Source organism: Apteryx rowi, unplaced genomic scaffold, assembly GCF_003343035.1.
Source record: "Apteryx rowi isolate R43461 unplaced genomic scaffold, aptRow1 scaffold_325, whole genome shotgun sequence".
NCBI classification, from domain to species: domain Eukaryota; kingdom Metazoa; phylum Chordata; class Aves; order Apterygiformes; family Apterygidae; genus Apteryx; species Apteryx rowi.
This window is the reverse complement of record NW_020449697.1, coordinates 912,862-936,876: the sequence shown is the minus strand read 5'-3', so window position 1 is coordinate 936,876 and position 24,015 is coordinate 912,862. Positions and strand designations below refer to the sequence as shown.

Here is a 24,015-nt window from a genome sequence, read left to right as displayed (position 1 = left end):
ATTGTGAGGAATCTAGAGCAAGCCATAAAGAACGAGGAATGCATTGCACCATTTCATCTGAATATTTCATTTGAAAGATTAAATAAAAATGTTAAACTCTTCTCTTGCACCATCACAAACAACAAACTAGCAACTTAAAGAACTTTATTCTATCTAGGTGGTACCTTTCTTTCACAAGTGTAGCCACTTTCCCTAACAGCAGCTTTTCTTCGTCTGCACTGTCTCTGAACTTTCAGTCCTTTAATAAATTCAAGATTTGATGATTATTTTAGAGATCATATTTGGTTATTATATCATACTAAGAGAGCAATTTTTAATAATTTAGCTTCTATAGATTTAGAAACTCCAAATGAAAATTCTATGGAAAAAGGTATATTGCTTCACTTCCATTTGCAGCCTGGGCAGCTGGGTATTTAATATAATATCCTGAATTACCATAAATATATTAACTAGGAAATAAATATTTTTATTACTGACGTTATATACCATAGATACAGTTAGATAAAAAGACAAATGAAGATTGAATGTACAGCTTTTACACCAAAAGAACCCCCAAACCAGCAGTACTACAAAGGATTATTATCCATCAGCATTCCCAAGCAGCTCAGCTATGGTCAGGATTTGAGTTTGGTGAATTTGTGGTTGGAGACTCTTCAAGAAAAATATAGTATCTAATACAGAGAATGGTAAGATATCAATACATATAATTATAAAACAGAATAATGTCTAAGGAATGATTTTATATAAAATAGAGACATTGTAAATTAATGTAAAATATTTGATGTGAAGAAGGCCCACGTCTTAAAGAGTTTCTAATCAAGGTAAGATGCAACACAAGACAAGACACTGACTCAAGAAAGGAACGATCTGCCCCTGACAAGGAAAGGAAGAGCTGTTTTTAATGTCAGGCATTTAAAGAAGGACACACAAAGCTTCTGAAAGACGGAGATCATGTTCTATGAGATGAGTAGACAAGCCACGAAGCTAAGCTTAAGCAATTTCTACTACCTATTCAGATATAAGCACAAAAAATGATTTGCTACAGAAAATAATGTAGCTTTTAAGAAAACCAATCTTTTCAAGAGCTGTCAGAATCAAGCTGGTGAACTCGTGGGAGCGAAGCTGCCCCCACCGCAGGCTGCCTCCGCGGTGGCCGTGGCGAGGGGGCCAGCTCTACTCCTGCAGCCCGTTACACACACCCCCTGCCCGGCCTACAAAGTCCCAATACTCAAGCATTTACTTAAATCTAAATTAAGGCTGTTTATTTTTAGATGTGCCATAAGTTGAACTTGCTTCCAGTATCAGAGCTTGTTTCTGTTCTGTCAGCCGGAAGCACAGGCAGAGCCATGGCAAAACCGTCAGCACCCAAGGAAGACGATTTTGTGAAACCTAAACCAAGGAACGTAAATCCTTACGCGGCACCAATAAAACAAAAGAATTTAACCAAGTGTCTTAGGAGCCTAAGCAAGGTAATGCTTGTTAAAGAAATTCAATAGAATTCTTGCCATTCTTGCGAACACAGTATCTAATTTTATACAGCTGTATTTATTGTGCAAAGAAAGGACACAATTTAAATCAAATTGATATGAACACATTCACAGTTCCATAGAAGTGGACATCAGGGAGTTATTTAGACTAATTTATATGGAAAGTGACCAGTTTACAATGTCATCTCAGCTCTCATTCAAAATATATAAATATCTATAAACCAGTCTTAGATTGTAAAAATCCAGCACCTTAATACTAATATATGATGGAAATAAACAGTCTTTTCTTGAAAATCAGGCATAGCGCGTTTTATTACAGCAAAATCTTGGCTTATGCTTTGATCGCAATAAATCAAAAAAAAAAAGTTTAAAATACTTCAAGAAAGTACACCAAGGCAGGTTTAAAGTCCATTATGTATAAATTTACTTACAAAAGAAAACAAGACCCTCTCAAAAGGAAATCTTAAAGAAACTTCAACTTTTATATAAAACAAAGAACACTCAGTAAGAACACTCTAATTATCAAATATCGAAGTGCCCAAATAGCATTACACAACTTGATAGGCTCATTTTGACAAAAGGAACTTGAGGGAAACAAAGTCCTGAAGAGCAAAACTGGCCTGTTTCAGAATCTAGACTCAATCTATTATATTGCTTGATCTGCAAAGATGCTATTCTGCATAATTAACAAAAAAAAGCCCTGACAAATATAGATAACTGTAATTTGATTAAATGGGTGTTTTCGCTTTCTGAGAAAAATCCAGTTGTTTGATTGCCTTTAACAGCAAACTAATTCACTCTGCAGTAGACCAACCTTCTTCTCACCCTACAATTACAAGTAAAATGCTATACGGGCTTCCAGTTAGAATTTCCACACGTCATATTTGGCCTTTGGTGGCACACTTACGATGAATAATCTTAATTATATCTACAGAAAACTGCATGGTGCATAACTTGCATACTGAAAAACAAAACAAATAAAATGAAAAACCAAGTCTGATCGCATATATTAAATGAGAACTAGAAATTCCTGACTGCTCACTAGTGAGGCTATGTCAGAAAGGTTTTTCCCTATATGCCTCATCAAACCTGACACTATGTGCTAGTATTGCTCAATAGGAAAGATGACAGACCTTTATTTCGTGATCTGGAAAGACTGATTTTCCGATTTTTGGTGTCCACTTCTTGAGATTCTATCTGCTCTGCTTCTATTCCACTAGGCATGTCTACAACATTATTAGCTGCACTATTCTTACTCTCATCATTTTGCCTTATTCCATGTAAACCTGTGTTTATGTCATCATCATTAATTGTTTCTTTAATAACACTTAGTGTTTTTGAGGTGTTGGTTTCAAAAAAATCTTCAGCAACTGCGCTTCTTCCATGTTCAATCCAATTCTCAGCTGTATTGCTGGCTGGAACTGGCAGACTGATCTTCTGTTCCTCTGGTTCTACATCATCATAGAGTTCTGGTGTAAAGTAGATACTCTCATCCTCATCCTCAGCTTCCGCAGATACATTTAACCTTACAAGTTCAGATTTCCCTCCTTTTGAAAGAAATTCACTACAGGGCTCAACTTCACCATCATGAAGCTGTGGCTCACCAAGGTCCTCCTCTTCAGCAACTGTAGCCTCAGTATTTTTAAGTGAAAAATCAGTTGTTTCCAAACATGATGCTGGTACACTTGGTTTATGTTCTGTAATGAATGACGACTGGCATTGATTTACACTATCAATAAGTTCACTAGCCTTATTCACATTCTTCTTGTGTTTGCCTTTAGCTATGGACGTGCAGCTCTCAGCTACAGACAAAGGTGTTGAAGTCAATGGTTTAAAGCAGAAACGCTCTTTCATAAAATCAGAATTAGTCCAACTGTTCTTTTTTTCTCTCTCTGTTTCAGTGGCAAGCATTTTGGGTGTGGAGTCCATATGTTTTTCTCTTTGTGTTGCATGGTGAGAATGACCCTCTCCATCAACTTTCTGGCCACCTGTGAAAAATCACAAAACATTAATTAATTGTATATGCTTCCCCCCTGCTGATTTACAACATGTTTAGCACATCAAAACTACCACTGTTTTATTAGGTTTACAGTTATTTTATAATACTCATTAAGATCCAATACAAACAAAAGCCCAGATGTTACAACTATCTTTGCGCATGAATTGTCTTAATGAAATCAATAGATTAACTGGCACATGTTAAGTTAAAGCATATACATATGACCAGACGTAAAAATCAGTGTTTTTCATTCTTTGTGTTCTTATTTTATTTACATCTTCTTATCTGAAATGAAATGATATGGTTTTCCTAAAATTTTGGAATGGATGGATAATTACTTTACTAAGTAAAGCTATTAGAGGAAGAGATTATGTAAATGCTGCCTCCCTTGCAATCTCCAAACATCAGATGTAGCTAGACCAAAGCATTTGTTTAGACTTTATACCATCAAGTAAGATAAAATTTAAACAATCATCTATTGTATGAGTTCAGCTTATTTGTTGTGATAATGCTAATATTCACGTTTCAAACACACTTTGTCTTCATATTTTTCACTGACAAAAGCAATGCAAGTTAAACATTTCTGATTCTACTATAAACATTATCAAAATTGTTTTAAGACAACCAGATGAAATGACAATTAATTTACAGACTGTTGAACACAGTTTATATACATTTGTGAATAATATCATTTTGCATCATAGCACTTCATTAAAAAAGTTTTTTTTCAAAAAATATGCATTTTTCATATTTAGAATTGTTAATAATTTTTTTTCACATGAAATGAACATACTTTGTTTCATTGTTGCCATGATAGTACTTGGTTGACTTGAAGTTGCAGGATTAACTGAGGTGACGGTTGTAAAAATATTAATTTCTGGGACCAAATTTTGCTCCTCACTTTCAGCAGGAACATCTGGTGATAGATGAATAGTAGCCTCCAGTGAAGAAGCTGGTGACAGGTCTTTTGAACTTGAAGGTACATGGAGAAGTTCACTGTTGCACTGTGATGAACCACCAATGCCTTTCTGGTTTTTTCTAGCAAATGCATTCAAGGATTCAAGTGCACTACCAAAATTTTCATGGTGCTTGATTTGTTGCCGAATCCATTTAGATAATCCTAGGAAAGAGGAGTGTTACCACAAAACTACATCATCTATATGAGGTACTTCACGTTTAGTAAACAGTATCCTATTGCAACACTTCTACATATGTTTAGTACATACAAACTCAAATAGATTTCAAGAAGCTGTTCATGAAAGTAAAATTGTGTGTGTCTTTGTTTCTAGGGCTGGGAACACGATTTAGTGAATAGTACTAATAATAGTGCTCTTTTTTATTAAAAGAAAAAAATTGATTGCCATCTTTACCATTTTCACTAACACTGTTTTGAAGTTTAAACTGCTGCGTTGCAAAACATCACTCCACTCCTTTAACACCCAGGGTGTTCGTTTCGCTTGTTGTCATGAGCTATTAAAAATTAACTTACATAGAGTGTAGCAATTTACCACCATATCAACAGGGTCTGATAAAAATTAGAATTTAAATAAAATAAATATGAAATGAAGTTGTAAAAGCTTAAGTAGCAGTAACTCAGATATTCAGAAAGAATCACAACAGCCTTATATCAAAAATATAATGCAATACACTCTTATTTTATGCAGTAATCTTTTTTTAAATTCTCAGATTAAAGAAGTCTTAAGCATAATAGCTGTTTGGATAATACTGGAACACTGATGATTGAATTAAAAATTAATTTTCTCTATTTTAAAAACTGAGGTTTTAAAATCCATTTAAATATTTTTTTAAAACTGATTTTTTTAAACCCCCAACAGAAAGGAAATGGATTCTTCTATGAAGTTTTTTTTAGAAAATACCCCCCCTACTAAATTTTGAACATATAGATTATATGTATTACTAATATGTATAAATTCTGCTTCCTTAGATAATTTAAATATACTCTTAGTGAAAACAGACATGTCAGAAAATGGCTTGGCTTATACTACAGCAGCAGAGCTCCACCTGCCGACTAGCCAGCAACATTATCCGTTTTACATCATCTCTCACAAACATGGCAGGGACAAAGATACATAACGCACTCCTCAACAATTTTTTTTTTAAGATAATGTGCGTGTCCTTTTTCATTTTAGCTGCATTCATTTCTAGCCTGCATAAAACTATGAACAGAACCTACTTGTTGCATACTAAGCAAACATTTAGTGATGCCATTAATAGAAACGACCCAGCCTCTACCTGTTCCTATCTAAATTAACCCTGATCGCTAAAGCTCACTAGGGGCAGAAAGAATGGCAGGCAAAACACTACATCCACCAGAGACTTATCCAGTATCGAAATAAAAATGTAGTAGCTAATATATATAGGGGTGTGTGTGTGTGTGTGTGTAAATAAATAAATAAATAAAAAATAATAAAATCCTATTTTTGTAGCCTTGATTTTTCAGTATGTGTTAATGTTAGAAACTTTCCCAGAAACATTTTTACATCTTACCAGTTATGTATTTATTAGGGTTATTCCGAAAGCGGTCATCAACTAAAATAAGAGCACCCCAATCATTCCTGTGTCTTATACACCTGTAAGTGAGCAACAAAAAGGAGCATATATAAAATTAGAGTGCATATCACCAAAAACTGTGGGGATAAGAGAAGCGGGGTTGCAAACGGTCAGCCAGCTAGAAGATGCAAAACTATACGGGAAATGCTCTCCTACTGGCTTGCAGCAAAAACGTTTGTTATGGATGCAAAAACTCCACTAAGAGTTTAGCACAGAGATTTAGTTTTCATTCAGTTCCTAAATTGACTATGGTAGAAGCAGATGAATTAAAAATGCCACAAATATTCAGCTGAAAATCATGCCATATGTGTTATCTGTTTTCCACGCTGTTTTCAACTTAAAATACTGGAAGGAAAACATATAAGAGGGTAAAACAAAAGAGAAAGCATTCTGATGCAACTGCAAGCAGTTTTTTTTTTAAACTAACTATGCACTTTTTTGTTTTTAAACAGAATATTATTCCTAACTTTCTCTTTAATAATGTAATAAGTAATGTTACAGATACAAGCTGTAGGTGGTACTGTTCAATTCGTAATTCAGTTGTTAGAGGCCTCCAGTAATAATCCAATAGTCACTATATATACATTAATATTATTTTTAATAATATTTGAATGTCTATATTGCGATCCAGAAAAAAAATTCTCAAAGAACAGTAATAATGTAAATGAAATATGGCAAAAGAATCTGTAAGTAATAGTTTAGGATTATTATCCCCATTGTATCCCCACCAAGAGGACAACTTTGGAAAAAGGTATTTACTTAATGTACATAAAACACAAGTGTATCAGATTCAGGGCTTAAAATGACAGCGATATGGCTGGCTCTCCAACGCGTTGTTTATATTTGAATTATCTCCCCAGTAAGAAAAGCTACCAAGACAACTTTAAGAAAAAGAGATTTCCAACTTTTCATTTTTCCATTGCTTTAATAAGTGTTCTTTTAACTCCTAGTTTAAATGAATTATGCCCACTGGAGACATATCCTACACTTTTAGAAAAAGCAGCATTGCAAGGAATTCATAGCACCGTTGTCACCTGGCCATACACACCATCTGTTATATTCCCCGAGGCTGTTCTTTCATTTCACGGACTTATGTTACTTCATATACTGTAACAGCACTGAGTTAAGAGAGAAGTGCCAGACTCAGGACTCGCACGCTCCCGCGCACTCCTGTCCCGGCCGGCATCGCTGCAGCACGCAGCTCATCTGCCTGCACCAACTGCTGCCGGTAGTTGCCAGAAAAAGCTATATTCTGAGGCAAAACAACTTAATAAACTGTTCTGTATCTATAAACACAGTCATCATGTACCATCAACCTTCTCGAAATAGCAGTTTAGTAAGAGTTAGTCTAACAATATGATACACAAAATTTTTCTCGTTTATAAGAGTAAACCTTTTCCGACTCTGTCGGAATGGAAGTCTCTCTTCTCCCCGAGTTCAGATTAGCGTGTCTTCATTCCACTGATTAACTATACAATTCACAACTTTCACTACAACTGGATTTAAGTTAAATCTTATTTCACACTGATAAAATTTCAGTTTTGTTTCTTACTATTAGCATTCCACTGCTGCTCTTTTTCTTAAATAACAAATTTTAACTAATGCTTTTACTCTCAAAAGACAAAACTAAGAAATCAGACCTGTAACAACATGATTTAACAATAAGATTTTACTACTTAAAAGATATTTTCTCAAGTTCCTTTCTAACCTTCACTTATGTCATCACATTTTTATTAGGTCTAATTCAAATTGCACGTGTCTTCCAGCTGAGGTCTCTTTTTTTTTATATAAATCTGTGTCTGTACACTTCTGTTGATATATATATATTGATATATATATATATAGCTATGATAGCATCTATCTATAGATGCTAGATAGTATATAGCTATATATGTATATTATAATTATGATGAAGGAGGATGAATTAATTCTATCCTGTTAATAAAATTTTGAGGATTTTTTTCACTTGAGAAAGTAAGCCATCCCACTACTTCTAAATTTGGCAAGTGATCAATGAACATAATTAAAATGATCTTTTGAAAAGCTCGGAAAATAAAAAAAGCTATTTCTCCACTTCAAAAATACTTGTAGGCTAAACATCAAACAACTGCTGTTCTGAGCATGCCAAGAGTATAATTAATATATTTGAAAAGACCCAACAATTTTCATTCGATTTATCAGTCGAGGCATCACTTCTTTCTGCAAACGCTTTTGTAGCTGTATATCTGGACTAACAGTCAAAAAACCTGCAGCTAACGTGGATTTTGAATGTAAAATGAAAACACTGAACACTAAAACGCACAATAGACTGAAAACCAGTGCAGAACAGCTGAATACCTCATTTCAGCAATATGATTTTTCTGTCTGATTTATCCCCTTTGTGTTAACAGTGAGGAATTAATCACCAACGTGCAGCAAACATGACGTTCTATAAATACATATATTTTTAATTATGTTCAGTTTATCTCACCTTCCCAGAGCCTGGTTGAGAGCTCTATAAGCTTGGATTTCATACCACTGACTCCCTGGTAAAAGGCCTCTCTTATTTTTGTGCTGGTCATTGTATTTCCTCTTTAATTCAACCTAAAAAGAAATCACAAAATATTGTTTATAATAATAATTTTACAAAGGAAATATAAAGGGGGAAAACCAAGCAAACCTTGATTAAATAAGTAAATATGAAAAGACAATAAAAGAGTTTGTTAGATAAAACAACAGGTTAAAACAACATCACTTCCAGAGAAAGTCTTCTTCCAAGTGTTGTCCAGATCATAAGTAGAAACGATTATCCCAATTGAACCACTACTTGTTCATATTATATTACAGCTGATCAATTCAGGAAAATGGCCTTAGTCAGGATTAAATTAAGCCCTACCTCCAGACTAAAACAAAGAACAGAGCTTAGACCTGGAGTTAGTCACCTACATAAGAACCATAAGTCACCAAAACCTTTAAAAAATATTTAATACTGCATCCATTTTTATGCCACAGAGCCGCTGCCTCTACAGCACGGCATCATGCGAAACCCCCACGACCGATTCAATGCGACTGACTGGAGTTCTTCTGCCAGCACAGTGCCGCTGTTCTCCGAGCAACACAAAATAAGCTGACAAAGTTCTTTTCTGTTGGCCCAACTGCATCCTCACCAGGCATTTTGCTATGAAGTAGCAACGTTAACTTTCTCTGTATTTGCTAAAGTTTTCACGTGCCCAATTCATACCAGTGCACAGACAAAAAAAGTTACAGCACAGATCTCACCTAACCTTCTACCTCAGATTTACAAAATAACCCTGAAAATAATGGGGAGGATTACCACTTCTTAAACATGCAAAACAATAAGATTTTAGACATGGGGTTTATCATATAGACTTACCACTATTTATTTCATCAGAGGGCAGTGTGATGCAATATGAGAGGTATGGAAGGCACACTACAAAACCTCCAACAAAATTAAAAGTACTACCATCCATTTATCCATTATAAATGAACGGCATCAAGTAAAAACAACATAAAGAATGTTCCAAGCTGCAAAGTTAAAATATTCAGTTGACTCACGCTGGCAGTTTAAATGGACCTAATGCAACAGAAGTAGAAATGGTGTGTCTATCAACAGATCTGCTATGAAGCAACTGGATTTGAAAACATTCTGTATAAATTTCACAACACTATTTTTTCAAGGAAAGATCACACCTGCCATACATAAACATTTAACTATACTATTGGTGAAAATAGAAATTAGATGTACTTTAGTAAGAATGACAATATATAAAACTCAATTCTTTTACTGCTTTCTAACTATAAAAAATTCAAAAGCTTCAGTGTTTCAACTTTATATTTTACATACTAACCAGTTAATAGCTTTCACCCTTCTCAAGGTATTCATAACATGCAATTTGCTCAAATAATTTACACTTAATAACACAACAACCACACTTATCCCAATCTCTGTGCTAGTGAGAGAAGGATAACCATTAATATGGCCAGTACTGTGATTTTCTGGTTCACACAGGCAAAAAGAACAGATGCAAGGAAACGGACTAATTAGATGCTTTATTTGCTCATCTGGAAATAGATGACACAGTGTAGATCTTTATCCTTTCCTTTATCACAAAGGCCGAGCCTCAGATTATTGCTGGGTCCAGACCATACTTCCGTCAAGTGAGGGTTAAGAAAATATAAAACCCTTTCTTCTACAGAAGCTAAGGAAGTATTTAAGAGACAGAACTGCCTCCCCAAAGTACCAAAAGGTAGCAGCCCCGACTGCAATTTCTAGTTTGGACTGGCCTTCTGGGGTCCGGAAACAAACATTTCACTGACTAAATGTTGGGACAAGTCCGTATAAGGGAAGACGAAAAAAGCCGTGCTTCTTCAACTGTCCTTTATGAAGAAAAACTTCCTTCCAAATCCCTTCCCATCCACCAAGAAAATGACCAACAATTTCTACTGCAGGTCGCAAACATCTACCCCAAAATGATCCCCTGAACTGCAAGGTTCAAGTTCATGAGTAGCAAAGAAATGGGTCAAAGTAAGGGGAATAAGGTATAAAAAGCACTCTGACTTCTTGTGCCAAGTTGTGAACTCCTCTTCTTTTGTGCTGGCAAGGAAACACTATAATCTGTAGAAGAGAGTAGCTTCATAACCTATTTTTCTGCAGCTGACAAAACAAAACTCCCCTGAATATGGGTTGCAAGGAGCCATATTGCAAACGTGAACCAGGAGGCGAGTGTTGGAAGGGCTCCTGCCTCGTTACACAACGGCGCTATCACGATCGGCAACGTGGTGTTCTGACCCCTAACGAAGCGATTCCAACAGGCTCATCAGGGTGAACACTAATACCTGGAAGAAACATTCATATTACTCACAGTTGATAGGAGGCAGATAGACACTGTGGTTTTATATATAGACTCGATCTTTCCACATGTGGCAGAAGTGCAGAAAAAGAACCTCCGTAGCTGCAACACTTCCAGAAATCTGACTTTGACACAAAACCGGAGTGGCCAAAGAAATGGACTAAGCTACAACAAGCTCTCTGGACTTACGGTGTATTTTGCAGGGTGTTTATGATCGAAGCAGTATTATTTACTTGCAGAGCTCTTCCTTGTCACTGTCTTTTGACATGCAGTAAGATGCAGTATTTTGGGGCTGAGCATACTGGAGGAGGGAATGCTTTCAAAATATTAGCCAGAACAGGGGGAAAAAAAGAGAATAAAAACCATGGGTGTAACAAACTGAATTCACAGCAATTTTAAAAAATCAACTTGTAGGCTGCTGAAGCAACAGTCTAGCACGCTGCCAAGCAAAGGTGGCGACCAGGGTTGGCAACCCGTGGGCTAGAGCAAGGAGGAAAGCCTGCTCCTCTCTTCAAAAAGCTGTTTTCTGGCCACTCCAAAGGCAGATCTGATATCAGCTGCAAAAGAAATCCTGCCTCCCCTTTCTAATCAAATGGATAACTACCCATAAAATGCCTGATCTGAATTTGAGCATGAGCTTCTTATTTGGACATTATACATAGTTCTAATATGTATCATCAGAATTGATTATAATTGGGGATGGGGGATTGAATTTTTTTTTCAAAACAAACAAACACAAAGCTACACCAGAAAGGGTCTTTCCATTGCTCTTTTGTACAGTATTAACCTTTCTAAACTGACAACTGAAAGGACACGCTTCAGGAGAGAAAACAGCAGACTTCTAACCTCTTCTGACAGGTAACTTTCAAGTTGAATTCGGATAAGAAATTTTATTTTATGTACTTATGCCCTTTAAATAGCCTGTCAAATTTATAAATTCAATCTTTACAGCCAGAAAGTAAATTCAGTTTGATTTCACAGATTTAATATTTGTTCCAGTCACTCAGAATTTATTGATTGGCACATGAGGTTTTCTCTGCAAGTTTCAAAACAGAAGCTGATTTCTTCTGAACAGCTCACGAGCATTAATACCATTTTTTAAAAAGGAACTAACACATATCTGTGCATTTCCACAAATGTAAATACAACTTAGAGAAACTAAAGGTTTTTAACTACCTAATACCTTTAACTAAAGGTATTTAAAATGAGGTATAAAGTTGGAAGATTTTATTAAAGTCTTTAAAACACAACCTATCACAATATATTCCTGTAAATATTTTGCATTTGTCTTCTAGTCCTGGTAAGTTTTCTAACAATTTCCTCTTGAGAAGAAATTCTGTTATCAGCAAGATTTTGGCCAATTTTAACAAACTTATCTTTACCACAGTTTCTTACTCCTATAACAGACTGTTCAAAGAATGTATTAGAATAACTAGCCATGTGTCTTACACCGATAAAATTATGATATTTGTAATTACGTGCATAAAAATCACTGAAGTAAAACTGCCAGATCACCTATGCTGAGCTGTATTACCCTGTGAATAGAACACATTGGTTCCACAGTCCCCTAATACACCATAGCATTATGCAAATATATACTGCTTGCACAGCACATTAACAGTGTCTTTCCTATTTTTGAAATTAGGAAAAAGCAGTATTCTCTTGGCTTAAATGCGTAATGTAGCTTTTCTATCTTAATTTAAAAAAATGGTATAACAGAAAACAAACATTATGCTTTCTCACTCTAACAATCATGCCTCAGCATGAGATGACAACTACATTGCTGAGAGTTCAGTTTTCATTATAAGTCTACTAAAGGTAAAAGGCCAGGGCATGTCATTTTAATGCAATCAGAATCTATTTCATTGTATAACTCTTACATTATCAAGCATCAAATCAACGCCCAATTCAAAATGACATGCTGCATATGTGAAAAAGCCAGTCTCTCCTGCTAGCAAATATCCTAAATGTGCAGTAAACCACAGGCTAGAAGGGATTAGTTAAAATGTCAAAAGGCAGCCTTTTACTTTTACCTGTTCATCCTTAAAAATATCCTCTTAGCTATCAGGCATGCTTTACGGACAAATAGCTTCAGCAAGCAGCAGCAGCCGCCCCGTGGCAAGCTCTGCCATCTTGTAGCTGTCAGAGAGATTAGTCTTTGATCTATCTGGGAGGTCACGGTCACAGGCACATTAACTGAAGTCTAACAACATTATACCTGCTAACCGCTCCTTCTTTTAATGCTTAATTAGTCCAACATCTTTCACTATGGAACATCAACTGAGAAATACAAACAAAAAAAATAAATGCCATGAAGAAAATTTTCTTTTTATGACTTGGAAAAATATGTTGAGGAGGTTTATACTACAATTCAAATGTATTTGGGATTTTTTTCCCCCCAATTAAAGTTAGCAAAACAAGCTGTTGTTCAAGAGGTATTTATTAAATCAGATTTCTGAAGTGTTGATAAATCACAGGAAATAAAGGTTAGCTGTGGTAAGAGCACTTCATCTGAAGAAACCCAGACTTATTCAGGATTCAAGTGATGCGTAAAGTAAGTATATATAGTCCATGGTAATTGTGGTATAAAACCGCCGTTTTAGCAGCCAGCTTATAACATGAAGCTCAGAAGACTAGGAGAGGCTTTGTTTTTAAACCCCAAGATAACCTGCAATTAAATACAGAAGCCTGCAACATCCCTTTTTAGCAACATGCCAGGCTGAACAACATTTATTCAAATTTAACAAAAACATGGTTGTATTTAACAGTAAGAAAGGTATACAAATGGCAATCTATTATGATCTAGTAGTTTCTAGAAAAAAAAAAAAAAAAAAAACCACACCAATGCTTGGACAATAAAATTAAAGCAACATTTTATCCTTTAGATTGAATTCCTTCAGTTCTAAAATATAAAGCTTCTCCTTGTTTGGCAGCTGTGCTTACCATCTTGGTTGTAATTAAATCTGAAACGAAATTTGAGTATATTTTAGATAAAATAATTGTTTTAGATGAAATAATTAGCTAAATAATTGTACAACATCACACTTCTGAAGTGTGTTTACTTGTGAAGAGCTTTTAAGGAGAAAGAGTTTAAGCAACAAAGGATAAAAGCTAACTGGCTAAACTACTGATTAAAACAATTCAACAAACTTTGCTTCGGTAAAAATAAACAGATGGACCAGCAGACACTCATTGGGAATCATTTCATCTCCAACCAAACTTAATCCTAGAGAGTTTATAGCAAACCAAACCGCACCAGAGAACGTACATTTGGGGCATTTACCTTCAACAATCAGAATACGATAAACCTATTTATCAGTGCTAGTATCACAATATGAATTCCAAAAGCTAAATGGGCTAAACTACAGCACGATATTTTGTATTTTGTGCACTGTAAATCAACAAAATGACTGTGACTGAGTTTAGTTCATCTGGCAAAGATTCAAGCTTTTCAGAGGGAGCATTTTGTTTAACCAATTACAGTACTATATTTTGCTTTTTACAAACAGACAACAACAACAACGCAACCCATTGCTAACGGTTAACAAGCCAGGCTTGCTCTCTGACAAGCCACCACTTCACAGACAACTTCAACTGTCCCCTGCTTTCTCTAGTAGATTAAAACCGACCTGCAGTTCGTAACCTGTGGGGCCGCGAAGCAGATCACCCGGCGGGGGAGGACAGAAGCTGGTGACTACAATGGCACCGTTGTGAGCACTTAAACAGAGCACTCAATTAAACCTGCATTTTTCTTTACATCAGCACTTAGCTGTGTTGTGACAGCCAAAGTTAACGAAAGAGCAAACCGATGACTGCTGATAGAAAAAAGGCAACTGAGCTTGGAAGCATATCAGTATACGTACACATGCGTATGCATATGCTCACCCCCAGCACTCTCCTGCATCTATAAAAATCAGAAAATATATAGGTGTTTTCTAGCATTCCACTGACTTGTTTCTCCAGCTTTAGGAGAGGAAAAATAGACATGAAAATAAAGACTGTTGCCCATATTATCCAGCATACTTTGAAACACACAGTTTGTGTTTAACATCTAATAATTACTGACCTCCCAAAGACAAACAAAAAACCCCAGGTGGGTCCTCTCATTCCCCTCTTCCACCCCCCCTCAAAGACATAAAAATGGTTTTAAACAAATCTACCTTCTTAAAAATCTCATGCGTCCAGTTAGAGTCTCTCTTCCACCTGAAATAGCAATAGCTAGACTTCTCCCAGAATATACTTGCCATCTACTTTCCTCCTGATGAATGCCAAGTAATCATAAAAGTTTGCAAGCGCGGGAAAGTAAAAGACATGAAAACCCATTTTTCTTTTACATCTGAAAATCCTTAAATGGAAGTAGCATTAAATAGTGCAGCATTTAACTTTTTTGTCCTCACTTCAAAAGCAGTAACAACATCTGTGAGATTTAAGACTAAACAATGTATGTGTAAAGACCTGGGTGAGTCACAGAATATGCTTCAAACATCCTCAACTCCTCAACAGACCTACTAAAAGCCATATCTAAAAACATAATGTCTCAATTTATTAGCCCACAGGATTAAGGTATTACGGCAGGACATTATCTTCAAATGCCTCAGGCATCCCAAATGCAAGCAGTATTAATACATATAAAACAGTATGAAATATGCAAATGCTTATCACTTATAATTCATCAAACTAGATTCTGTATACGACAAGGATTTATTATAGCCATTCTAATCATCTTGCCTAGCTAAAAATGGTCACCAGACAAAAATATATCACGCTATTTCGTTTTCACACACAAATACTGGATTTTTTTAAACAAAAACCCAACAACCTGTGAACACAGTAATACCGTATACTCTAAATAAAACAACTTTATCAACTAGTGGCATGATCAATACTTCGCATTGCTCTGTTAGCTACAGGATGCTTTGTTATACAGAGAAGTCTGTCCTCCACCAGCCTCTTCACCGGAGGAATCACAGAGGCCAAACCCTGTACCTATCGCCCTCCGCCGGCTGCCACTTACAGCGGTTATCGATTCAAATCGATAGTTTTGTGCATCAAAGGCACATAAACTTCAAAATAACTCAGCTGACCTTCTCAGCCAGCAAATTTCAATGAACACCTGAAACTGTATCTTCCTCTGGCGATACGAAATAATATAAGGGAAGGTATCATCTCTGCAGATCTGTACCGCGCTCCAGCGATCTTGCAGACTGTTGCACCCAAGCAGAGCCCCTGAAAATGCCGAGGTCCTGGGCTGCCGCGGGGTCTGAACAGTGCAACACGTGTGGCCTTAATGGAGATATAATCAAAACTAGGCAAAGTTGCCAAAACTTTATATGGAAAGAAAATATATACAGAAAAACTCTGTGATAGCTTGTTTCCCCATTACCCCAAAACTTCAATGTGAGGTATCACTAAAAAAAGAAACCCCAAAACTCAACAGCAAACTACTGTCCGTTAGAGTCTGACTGGCCAACGCTCTCTCCAGCGGCAGAGAAGCAGCGGTACTATCTTATGCAAAGCCATATTTCCCTTATTTTGAATTCACAATGTATCTTATGACTAAATGCTTCCCAAGTATTCTCACTCTTAATCCCAGTGTTAGAGAGGGAAGCTTATATAATATTGTAACCACTGAACACTTTTAGTATCATCAACTGCACCATGTGGCATCTCAGAGATCTTGAAGTTTTACGGTTTGACAAATCATGTAGCACATTCACCCCAGGCCCATCTACTCATCTCAGTCTTGTAGGCTTTGAGGGACTGCGAACAAGTGACTTGATTAAAATCTAATGCAACCAAAACTCTCCTCTGAAGAGAAAATTCAATCCATCTCCAGTGAAGCGGAAGTGAAAAAAATCAAACAGCTTCCCCTGAGGTACGACGCTGCTGCACACACTCAGTGCCACTGCGTCTAAGGCGAAGCGGTAAGTGTCAGTCATCCTTACAAATCCCCAAGGTGATAGCTTCACTTTTAAAGCTTTCAACATACTTTGACAGTAAAGTAAAAACTTAAAGGTCAACACTACTTGCTAAGGACAAGATAAACACAAGAAAATCACTTTTCTGATCCATAAAAATTTCCCAAGTAAACTATTAAAGGTAAAGGAAAAGTTTTGATTTGCTGTATTATTTATCCAAAGGCTTAACTCCTGGATATATTCAGGGGTGACTTCTGTAATCTGTGCCAACATATTGACATTAGCCTTGCACCAGTAAAAGAGAAATGCCATCCGCTAGCCTTATTTGATAAGCTGAACTTAAATGTTACCTCTCTTAGCTACAGGAATGTTGTATTCCATAGGATTTTACAGTTACTCTCCCAAATGAAGCCTCCACCATCCTTTTTTTTTTTTTAAATTAAAAAAATTCTGTAACACAATTTCTGTTAGAAGAAGGAAGACTGTGGATGCCTGACCTTATATAGCCATTCTTACATGGGGAAAAGTGAGAAATAAAAGGTTTCTGAGATATCTAATTGCTTCAAACTGATGTAAGAAATTGTCATATCACCACATATTTGTGTCATTGCTCATAAAGTATTACAGCAAGGCAGAACAGAACCCATGTTGCTTTGAATTTTCTTGAAACGGGACCTCTCCAGCAAAACCCCACAAAAAGAATCTCAAGGAAAAAGTAAACAAAATGTTATATATTTGACAACACAGCTAGGCGTACCTCCTGACTTTCCTTCGAGGAGAAGGGGGGGGGGGGGGAAAGGATGGGAGATCTGCAGTCTCCATGCAGCCATCTGGGCAGCCTGCGATCGTGCAGACCACGGGAACCAGTATCACAACCGACTGAAATCATTTACGGTATCCTGCTGCAAGACAAGCATAATGCCAATGGAGTAATGGCAAAACATGCTCTTTGACAAAATTTAGAAGTATATTGTCCCAATAATTGGTATTTAACACTTAGATCTTTGTTTGCTATAACATTGTACATTCAAGTGCTGTAGGCATATTTCTGTAGACCTTCAATGCTTGTGTTTTAAAAAGTTATTTTAACTAAAATACAAATTAAAATTGAATGGAAAGTGGGGCATGAAAGAAAGAGAAGTGCATGTATATGTGTACATATACACACACTCACCTGATTCAGTACTTTCAGCAATTATTTCAGCAGCCATTTAACTAGCACAAGTTTCTCTTTCAATGAAGAAAAAACATACAGGCTAAAACATTGCCACAAGGACTAGAAATTAGCTTAAATATTACGAAAAATGCCATTATTCAGAAATGACACAAATGTCTTGATTTGTTGAAAAGAGAAAGAAACTTCAGCTATATAGTTCAAACTTTGTATCATTAAGTTAGATATAGCAAAAAAAATTGTATTTTGAATGATGTTTTCCATCATGTTTCACAAATTATGTTGCTGGAAACAATGAAGAAAGTATTTGCTTTCATAGTTCATATCCACTCTATAGCAGCTAAAGCAAATATTTCTCATTAATGGCAAACTCTGTTACAGTTCTTGAACAATGTCAATGCACAGAATGCCTAGTCTTATCAAGTTTATTTTCTTTGCACATCTATTTATGTAAAAGGGTTTGAGTGCATTTTTCTATATATTTTGGTAAAGTTCTCTTAGCTGTTATATGATTAAGTATACCCTACTGTAGCACGATCAAAAGCATCTGGAAAGGTGGAAGTGAAGAAATGCTCTCTGGGAAAGTTAGCTTAATGCTTGCACTTCAGAGTCGCCCATTATCAACATTTCATAGCGAGTTTCTTTATTTTCAGGTCCCCAAGGTAAGAACAGTAAATTATGACTTGAACTAAACAAGTCACACTTGGCTCCAAAATCAAATTTTCCTACCTCTAGTTTTAGCTCCCAGAGGCAGGCAGAGGAAATCCTGGTCACAGCCAAAGAAGTCATTTTTGGCTCTGAAATAAATTTTCCTGCTTCACTAGAGCCAAACCCTACCACTGAGAGTACCATAGCTTAAAGCAGTACTTTAACATTGCTTTTATATATTTTGCTTTAGCAACCTGACTCTTACGGAATATGAAACCACTCTCAGTAATACAGAATTAGGGTTTTGGCCTCTCTTTCTTAAAACAGTATTGTTTATTATCAAGTACACTTCTGATCCTTAATCATCACTGTTTCCCTAATGTTGACAAAGTGGTTTAGATGCTTCTCTTTGTAAAAATGGGTGAACATAAGACACTAGGTGCATAAAATTCTAAGGTGAGGCAACCAGGAAAAAATGAAATGATATTCTGAACAGGTTCTTATTTTCAAACAAGTTAAGCCTGCAGAAAATAATGTAACTTGTAAAAGCATAGTTATTTAAGGAGACCGAATGCTTGCCATTTAATACCTGATGCAGTGGCATATATTTAGCACAAACATATGGAGAAAATAAAATTGGATATTATATATCATACTTGACAATGAGTTTTTTTGCCCAAGTAAAGACTGATGTCTGGATCCAAATAATACAATTCAAAATATATAACAGAAGTTAATGAATAGTATGTTAGCATCAGATAACATGTATATGGGATTACAGATCTTTTTCTGTCACATTATTTATGTTCTCGAATATTACAGCTCACTGGTATTAGCATCAGGTTACAAATCATAAAATATATTTAGAAAGCAGGTTGATCACAGACAAGCAGTATTAGTGGAGATGAGCCAACATGAAACTGCCAGCATAAAATATTGGTCTCCAAAGGTACAGTTCTACAAACCCTTATGACTGTGCATAGTCCTAGTGATATTAATGGGATTACTCACACAAGTAAAAGCTGTGTGCAGGAGTAAAGGGTTATAGAATTGAGTCTGAAGAGGCCTTTTATTAACCTAAAAAGCAGACATGCAAGTGTATTTCCATGTAGCAACCCGAGCACTTTTTTTTGGCGATTTAAGGTAATCCCAAAAGTATATCACTCATGGATTTTCCAAGGGAATTGCTAATCACTTGCATTTCCTATTTAAAAAGGGATGTCATTATTAATCTTTGTATCGATTTCTTCATTCGGCATATCTATCCAGCACCTATTGCCATGTAAAGCAACAGTTGTACCTGTGATCACAGTTGTATGCCTATACAAGTCTATCTTAATTTGCATCACTATATTTAGAATTCTCTTCTGCCTACTCAAAACCCAAGTTTCTCTCAAATTTTCAAAGCTAGAATTTTTACATTTTTCAATATTCAATCAATTTTTTGGTTAGTTTACCACAAAATCTAAAGAAACTCCAACCAACTATATTATAAAAGCAAATGTCTCAACTATCCTATAAACTTTAATCATTTCATTTAGGAACTCACATTCCCTAAAATCCTAAAGAGAAAGTTGGACTGCAAAGTGTCCTCTAATGCTTAAAAAAATCTGGATTCTTCTAATCCTGGAAGAAAAAAAGAATTCCAAGAGAAAGAAACGGTTAAGTAGAAATATTTAAATAAAAATCAGCATCTTAAGCCAATTCTGATACAAAATGATCAGAAAAACAAAAGCCACCCTAAAAGAAAGTCGCTCTGTTGCATGCAGCAAATACTTGGAAGAGAGAATTCATATATTCGTAGTATGATGGGCACTACTGAATACATCTTGAAAACAATACTGAATAGGAAAACGTATTTTAACAAAACACTGTGATCAGATTCTTCCTGAGAGTCTTTATCAAGGATATATCCGGTGTTCAATGCAGGGAGTATTTGAACACCTAGTTTCAAATACCTGAAAACCCAACTCTGTTCCCCGACTCAGTTCCAAAGGACTTGGATCTGATTAAACAAGGATGGTTAGAAAACGAAGTTGCATCATAAACAGGATGGCAATTTCTTTGCAGCCCAGGTATGATTTAACCCCTAGGCAATCGGGCTTGTGATTTTGGATGCCAACTGCTAACAAAATAGTAATATAGCCAGCAAAACTCCAACTAGTTATGACAACAGATTAAGGCCTAATTACATTCATTTGTCTATAATTAACAAAGAATCCCTTTTCATTTCAGATAATACTAATAACTATTTGCTGCATGAGCATGGTTTATAGCATCATTTCCAAACAAGTTTCATGCTTCCTTTTTTTGCCTTCCTACAAATTAATATTCCTTCAGTTCTAGGGTATTTTACTCATTGAAGATAACTCCAAAGTATTTAGAAAAACTATAATAAAGTGCACGGGAATAAACCTTTATTTTCCTTTCTAATGTTTGGGGTAAGGTCTGTTGGTTGAGGAGGACTGAAGTAACAGCCAGCCATTTGCATCTGTTAACACAGACAGACTATGAAATAGGATACCATACTGGTTTTATATAAACTTAACAGAGGGTTAAAAAAAAAAAAAAAAAAGAAAGTATATACTTCTCTGTATCTTTTATATTACATTTGTTTCATTCTGGGATGCAATACTATGGGATCAGCTCTCCTGGAAATACAAAAAGCACAGTTTCAGGGGAAAGTGCTCTTTTTTTTTTTAATTTTTATTTTACACTCCAACCTTCATTATTTTAGGAACTAGCTGTTGATAATCTAGTTCCAACTTCTTTCCTAAACTGACACACACTTGAACTTCCAAAATTTCTTTGTATCTACACATACATTTCTAAAAAGCCACAAATTAATCTTCAGTGAACAGAGTGACTTCTCTCTCTTTCCTTCTTCCCCCAGCTGACAGTCTTAGCTCTAGCGGTAAAAAAGAAAAAAAAAAAAAGAAAGAAAGAAAAAGCGCGCACTAATCCAACACTTTTTGAGGTATCTGACAAACATAAAGCCTTGGACATAACAAAGCATTATTCAATTTACAGGGAAATATTGCTGGCTGGATATCACTTTGAGCCTAAGTTACTAAGCAAAAGACATTTATAATAATAACCATTTCCCGTAGTATTATTTAGGAGCACCGTCACACACCAGCCAGCTCCTCAAATCTGACGCTAAGAGACTGGTGCATGCCCTTCTCTCATCTAGAATTGATCACTGCAGTGCTTTGTGCATTACTGTCTCTAAATATACACACTCAAATCTTCAGCTGCTTGCAATTTGGCAGCTAGTGTTTCTATCCTTACTTAAAAATTTAGAGGTTTTCTTCAGTCTAATTAAAAATAATAATAATAATAGTTCAACATAATACTGATTTTTGGAATTTAGTTAACAGTAATGGGATGTAGTGCCTGGATTTCCATTATATTTCATATTTGGTTGAACCCCAAGGAAAATCAAATGTACTATTTTAATCCTAAGGAACATAATTCATCACGAACACAATTCACCCTTGACACATTCTTTTCAGTTTAATTTTGTATCATTTAAAATACAAAAATATTGACTTTCTGGAAATCATTTCCAGTGAATGACAGAGTTCCAGCCATACTACAGATCAAGTATTTCCAAAATATCATTTCAGTGTATGTTTCTAAAATAAGGCATTTTTAACTCTAGAAAGAGTGCTAAATATTTTTTGTATGTGCGTATTTTTATACTAAAATACAGTGTATTATGTTTTAGCAAGAAGGAAAATGTTATGGCTGAATAAGCGCCTCAAGAAAGTTATGCAAACATTGAAAGAACAGTACGCTAGCAGCCACCACTAATATAATCTTACTAGTCCTTATAGGACGTGGGGTTTTTGTACCAAGGCTGTAACTAGGCACCATAGGCAACAAGGTCGTCTTTGGTTGCGCACTTAAGCTCAGAACACATCACTATAATCAAAGCTGAGTCAGTTTGGGCTTTCAAGTGCAAACCTATAATTTGCTTGTTTGATTTGGCATTATTAGCAACCAGTGTCGAGCTGTTCCTGGTATTTATTACATGACACTTCATTTATTTCATCTTGTTTGCTGTAGCAGCATGCTACTTTGGCCACCTGAAAGATACAAATAGTCTTAAATTTCTTTAATTGCAGGCACTTCCGAATACTACCTTGAGAAGCCCCTTAGAAGTTTTTGCCTAAAATCAGATGAAGCTTGACTCATCAAAAAAGTAATGTTCTCAGTATGCAGCAGAGGTTACATTATGTCATAATTTTATAACTCAAAATATCAAGCTAAAAAGCAGCACTAGCTTGGAAAGGTTTACAGTTCCAGTCTAAATAGGAAAGCATTATACACATAGTTACACTGAAGAAATTAGAGATTAGAGTATTAGAAATTAGAAAGGGGACAAGATCTTTCTCTCTCCACCTATTTTCTGCAATAATAGTCTTACCAGTGTGCATGCTTTATTTAAAACAATCTTTTCCTAACGTTTATCGTAGACTTTCACAACCAAACGTCCTTCTACAATAAGAAGTGGCTTTATTTCTGCACAAATGGGATGAGCTTTGGTGCATGAAAGCATACAAGCGAAGATAGAAACATGTACTGTGCTTGGCAGAATACAGAGGTGATGAGCATTTGAACAATGCAATAGCCTTCACTAGCAACCTCAGACAAAAATTGACAATACATTTATTTAAAATGATACAAATGAGTCCAGAAGACATGCTATGCTCTTCCTCCTCTTACCAGCGGAGAAGGTAACTTAATTCATATGAGATTGGTGGGAGACCCAGGGTAAACGTTTAGAAAAAAAAATCTTTTGTGCACATTAGGTATTTTAAGCATGACATAACGATAAAGTACAACTCTCAGTTAGGTGTTGATATCCTACCTGAAGGTCTTTCACATTTGGAAACGGAATACCTATGGTTATAACTGCACGGGCATTGTCATCGCAGAAATCCAAGCCTTCACTAACTTTTCCTCTGCATACAGCTATAAGGAGTGCTCCATCTTGAACAAGCCAAAGAGGGATTTACAAGTCATTCCCAGGGATAAACTGAGTATCAGAAGAAAGTTTCACCAATATATTTAAAAAGCTAAACATAATATAGCATAATACAGTGCATATCAGTCTGGAAAAGGTGACTAGATATAAAAATATACACTTTATTGTCAGACAATCAGATTAACTTTATTTTGATCAATAATATTGAGATGTTGAATATCAACTAGCAAAATAAATTTGCACTATATAATAGTAGTACTTAATTATGCGAGAACTGTGTGTAGCTACTACAAAATTAAAATTTTTGAACTTTACATTTGCATTCCAAAAGCCATGCTATTTATTCTCCTACATACTATCATTCTTTATTCTCTA

General features: G+C 35.7%; 1 protein-coding gene across 5 annotated transcripts in view; it reads right to left on the bottom strand.

Annotated features, from left to right (window-relative positions):
- Positions 1 to 1,526: 1,526 nt before the first annotated feature.
- Positions 1,527 to 24,015, bottom strand: part of BRIP1 (BRCA1 interacting protein C-terminal helicase 1) — a 77,883-nt gene continuing 55,394 nt past the window's right edge. For all 5 annotated transcript variants that reach the window (XM_026071387.1, XM_026071389.1, XM_026071388.1 and 2 more), the window contains 5 exons: positions 23,524 to 23,645; positions 8,528 to 8,640; positions 5,995 to 6,077; positions 4,280 to 4,606; positions 1,527 to 3,475 (listed from right to left, as the gene is read on the bottom strand). In XM_026071387.1, coding sequence (XP_025927172.1) covers positions 2,583 to 3,475; positions 4,280 to 4,606; positions 5,995 to 6,077; positions 8,528 to 8,640; positions 23,524 to 23,645 — 1,538 coding nt within the window. In that variant the 3' untranslated portion in view covers positions 1,527 to 2,582. The remainder of the gene's footprint in view (positions 3,476 to 4,279; positions 4,607 to 5,994; positions 6,078 to 8,527; positions 8,641 to 23,523; positions 23,646 to 24,015) is intronic.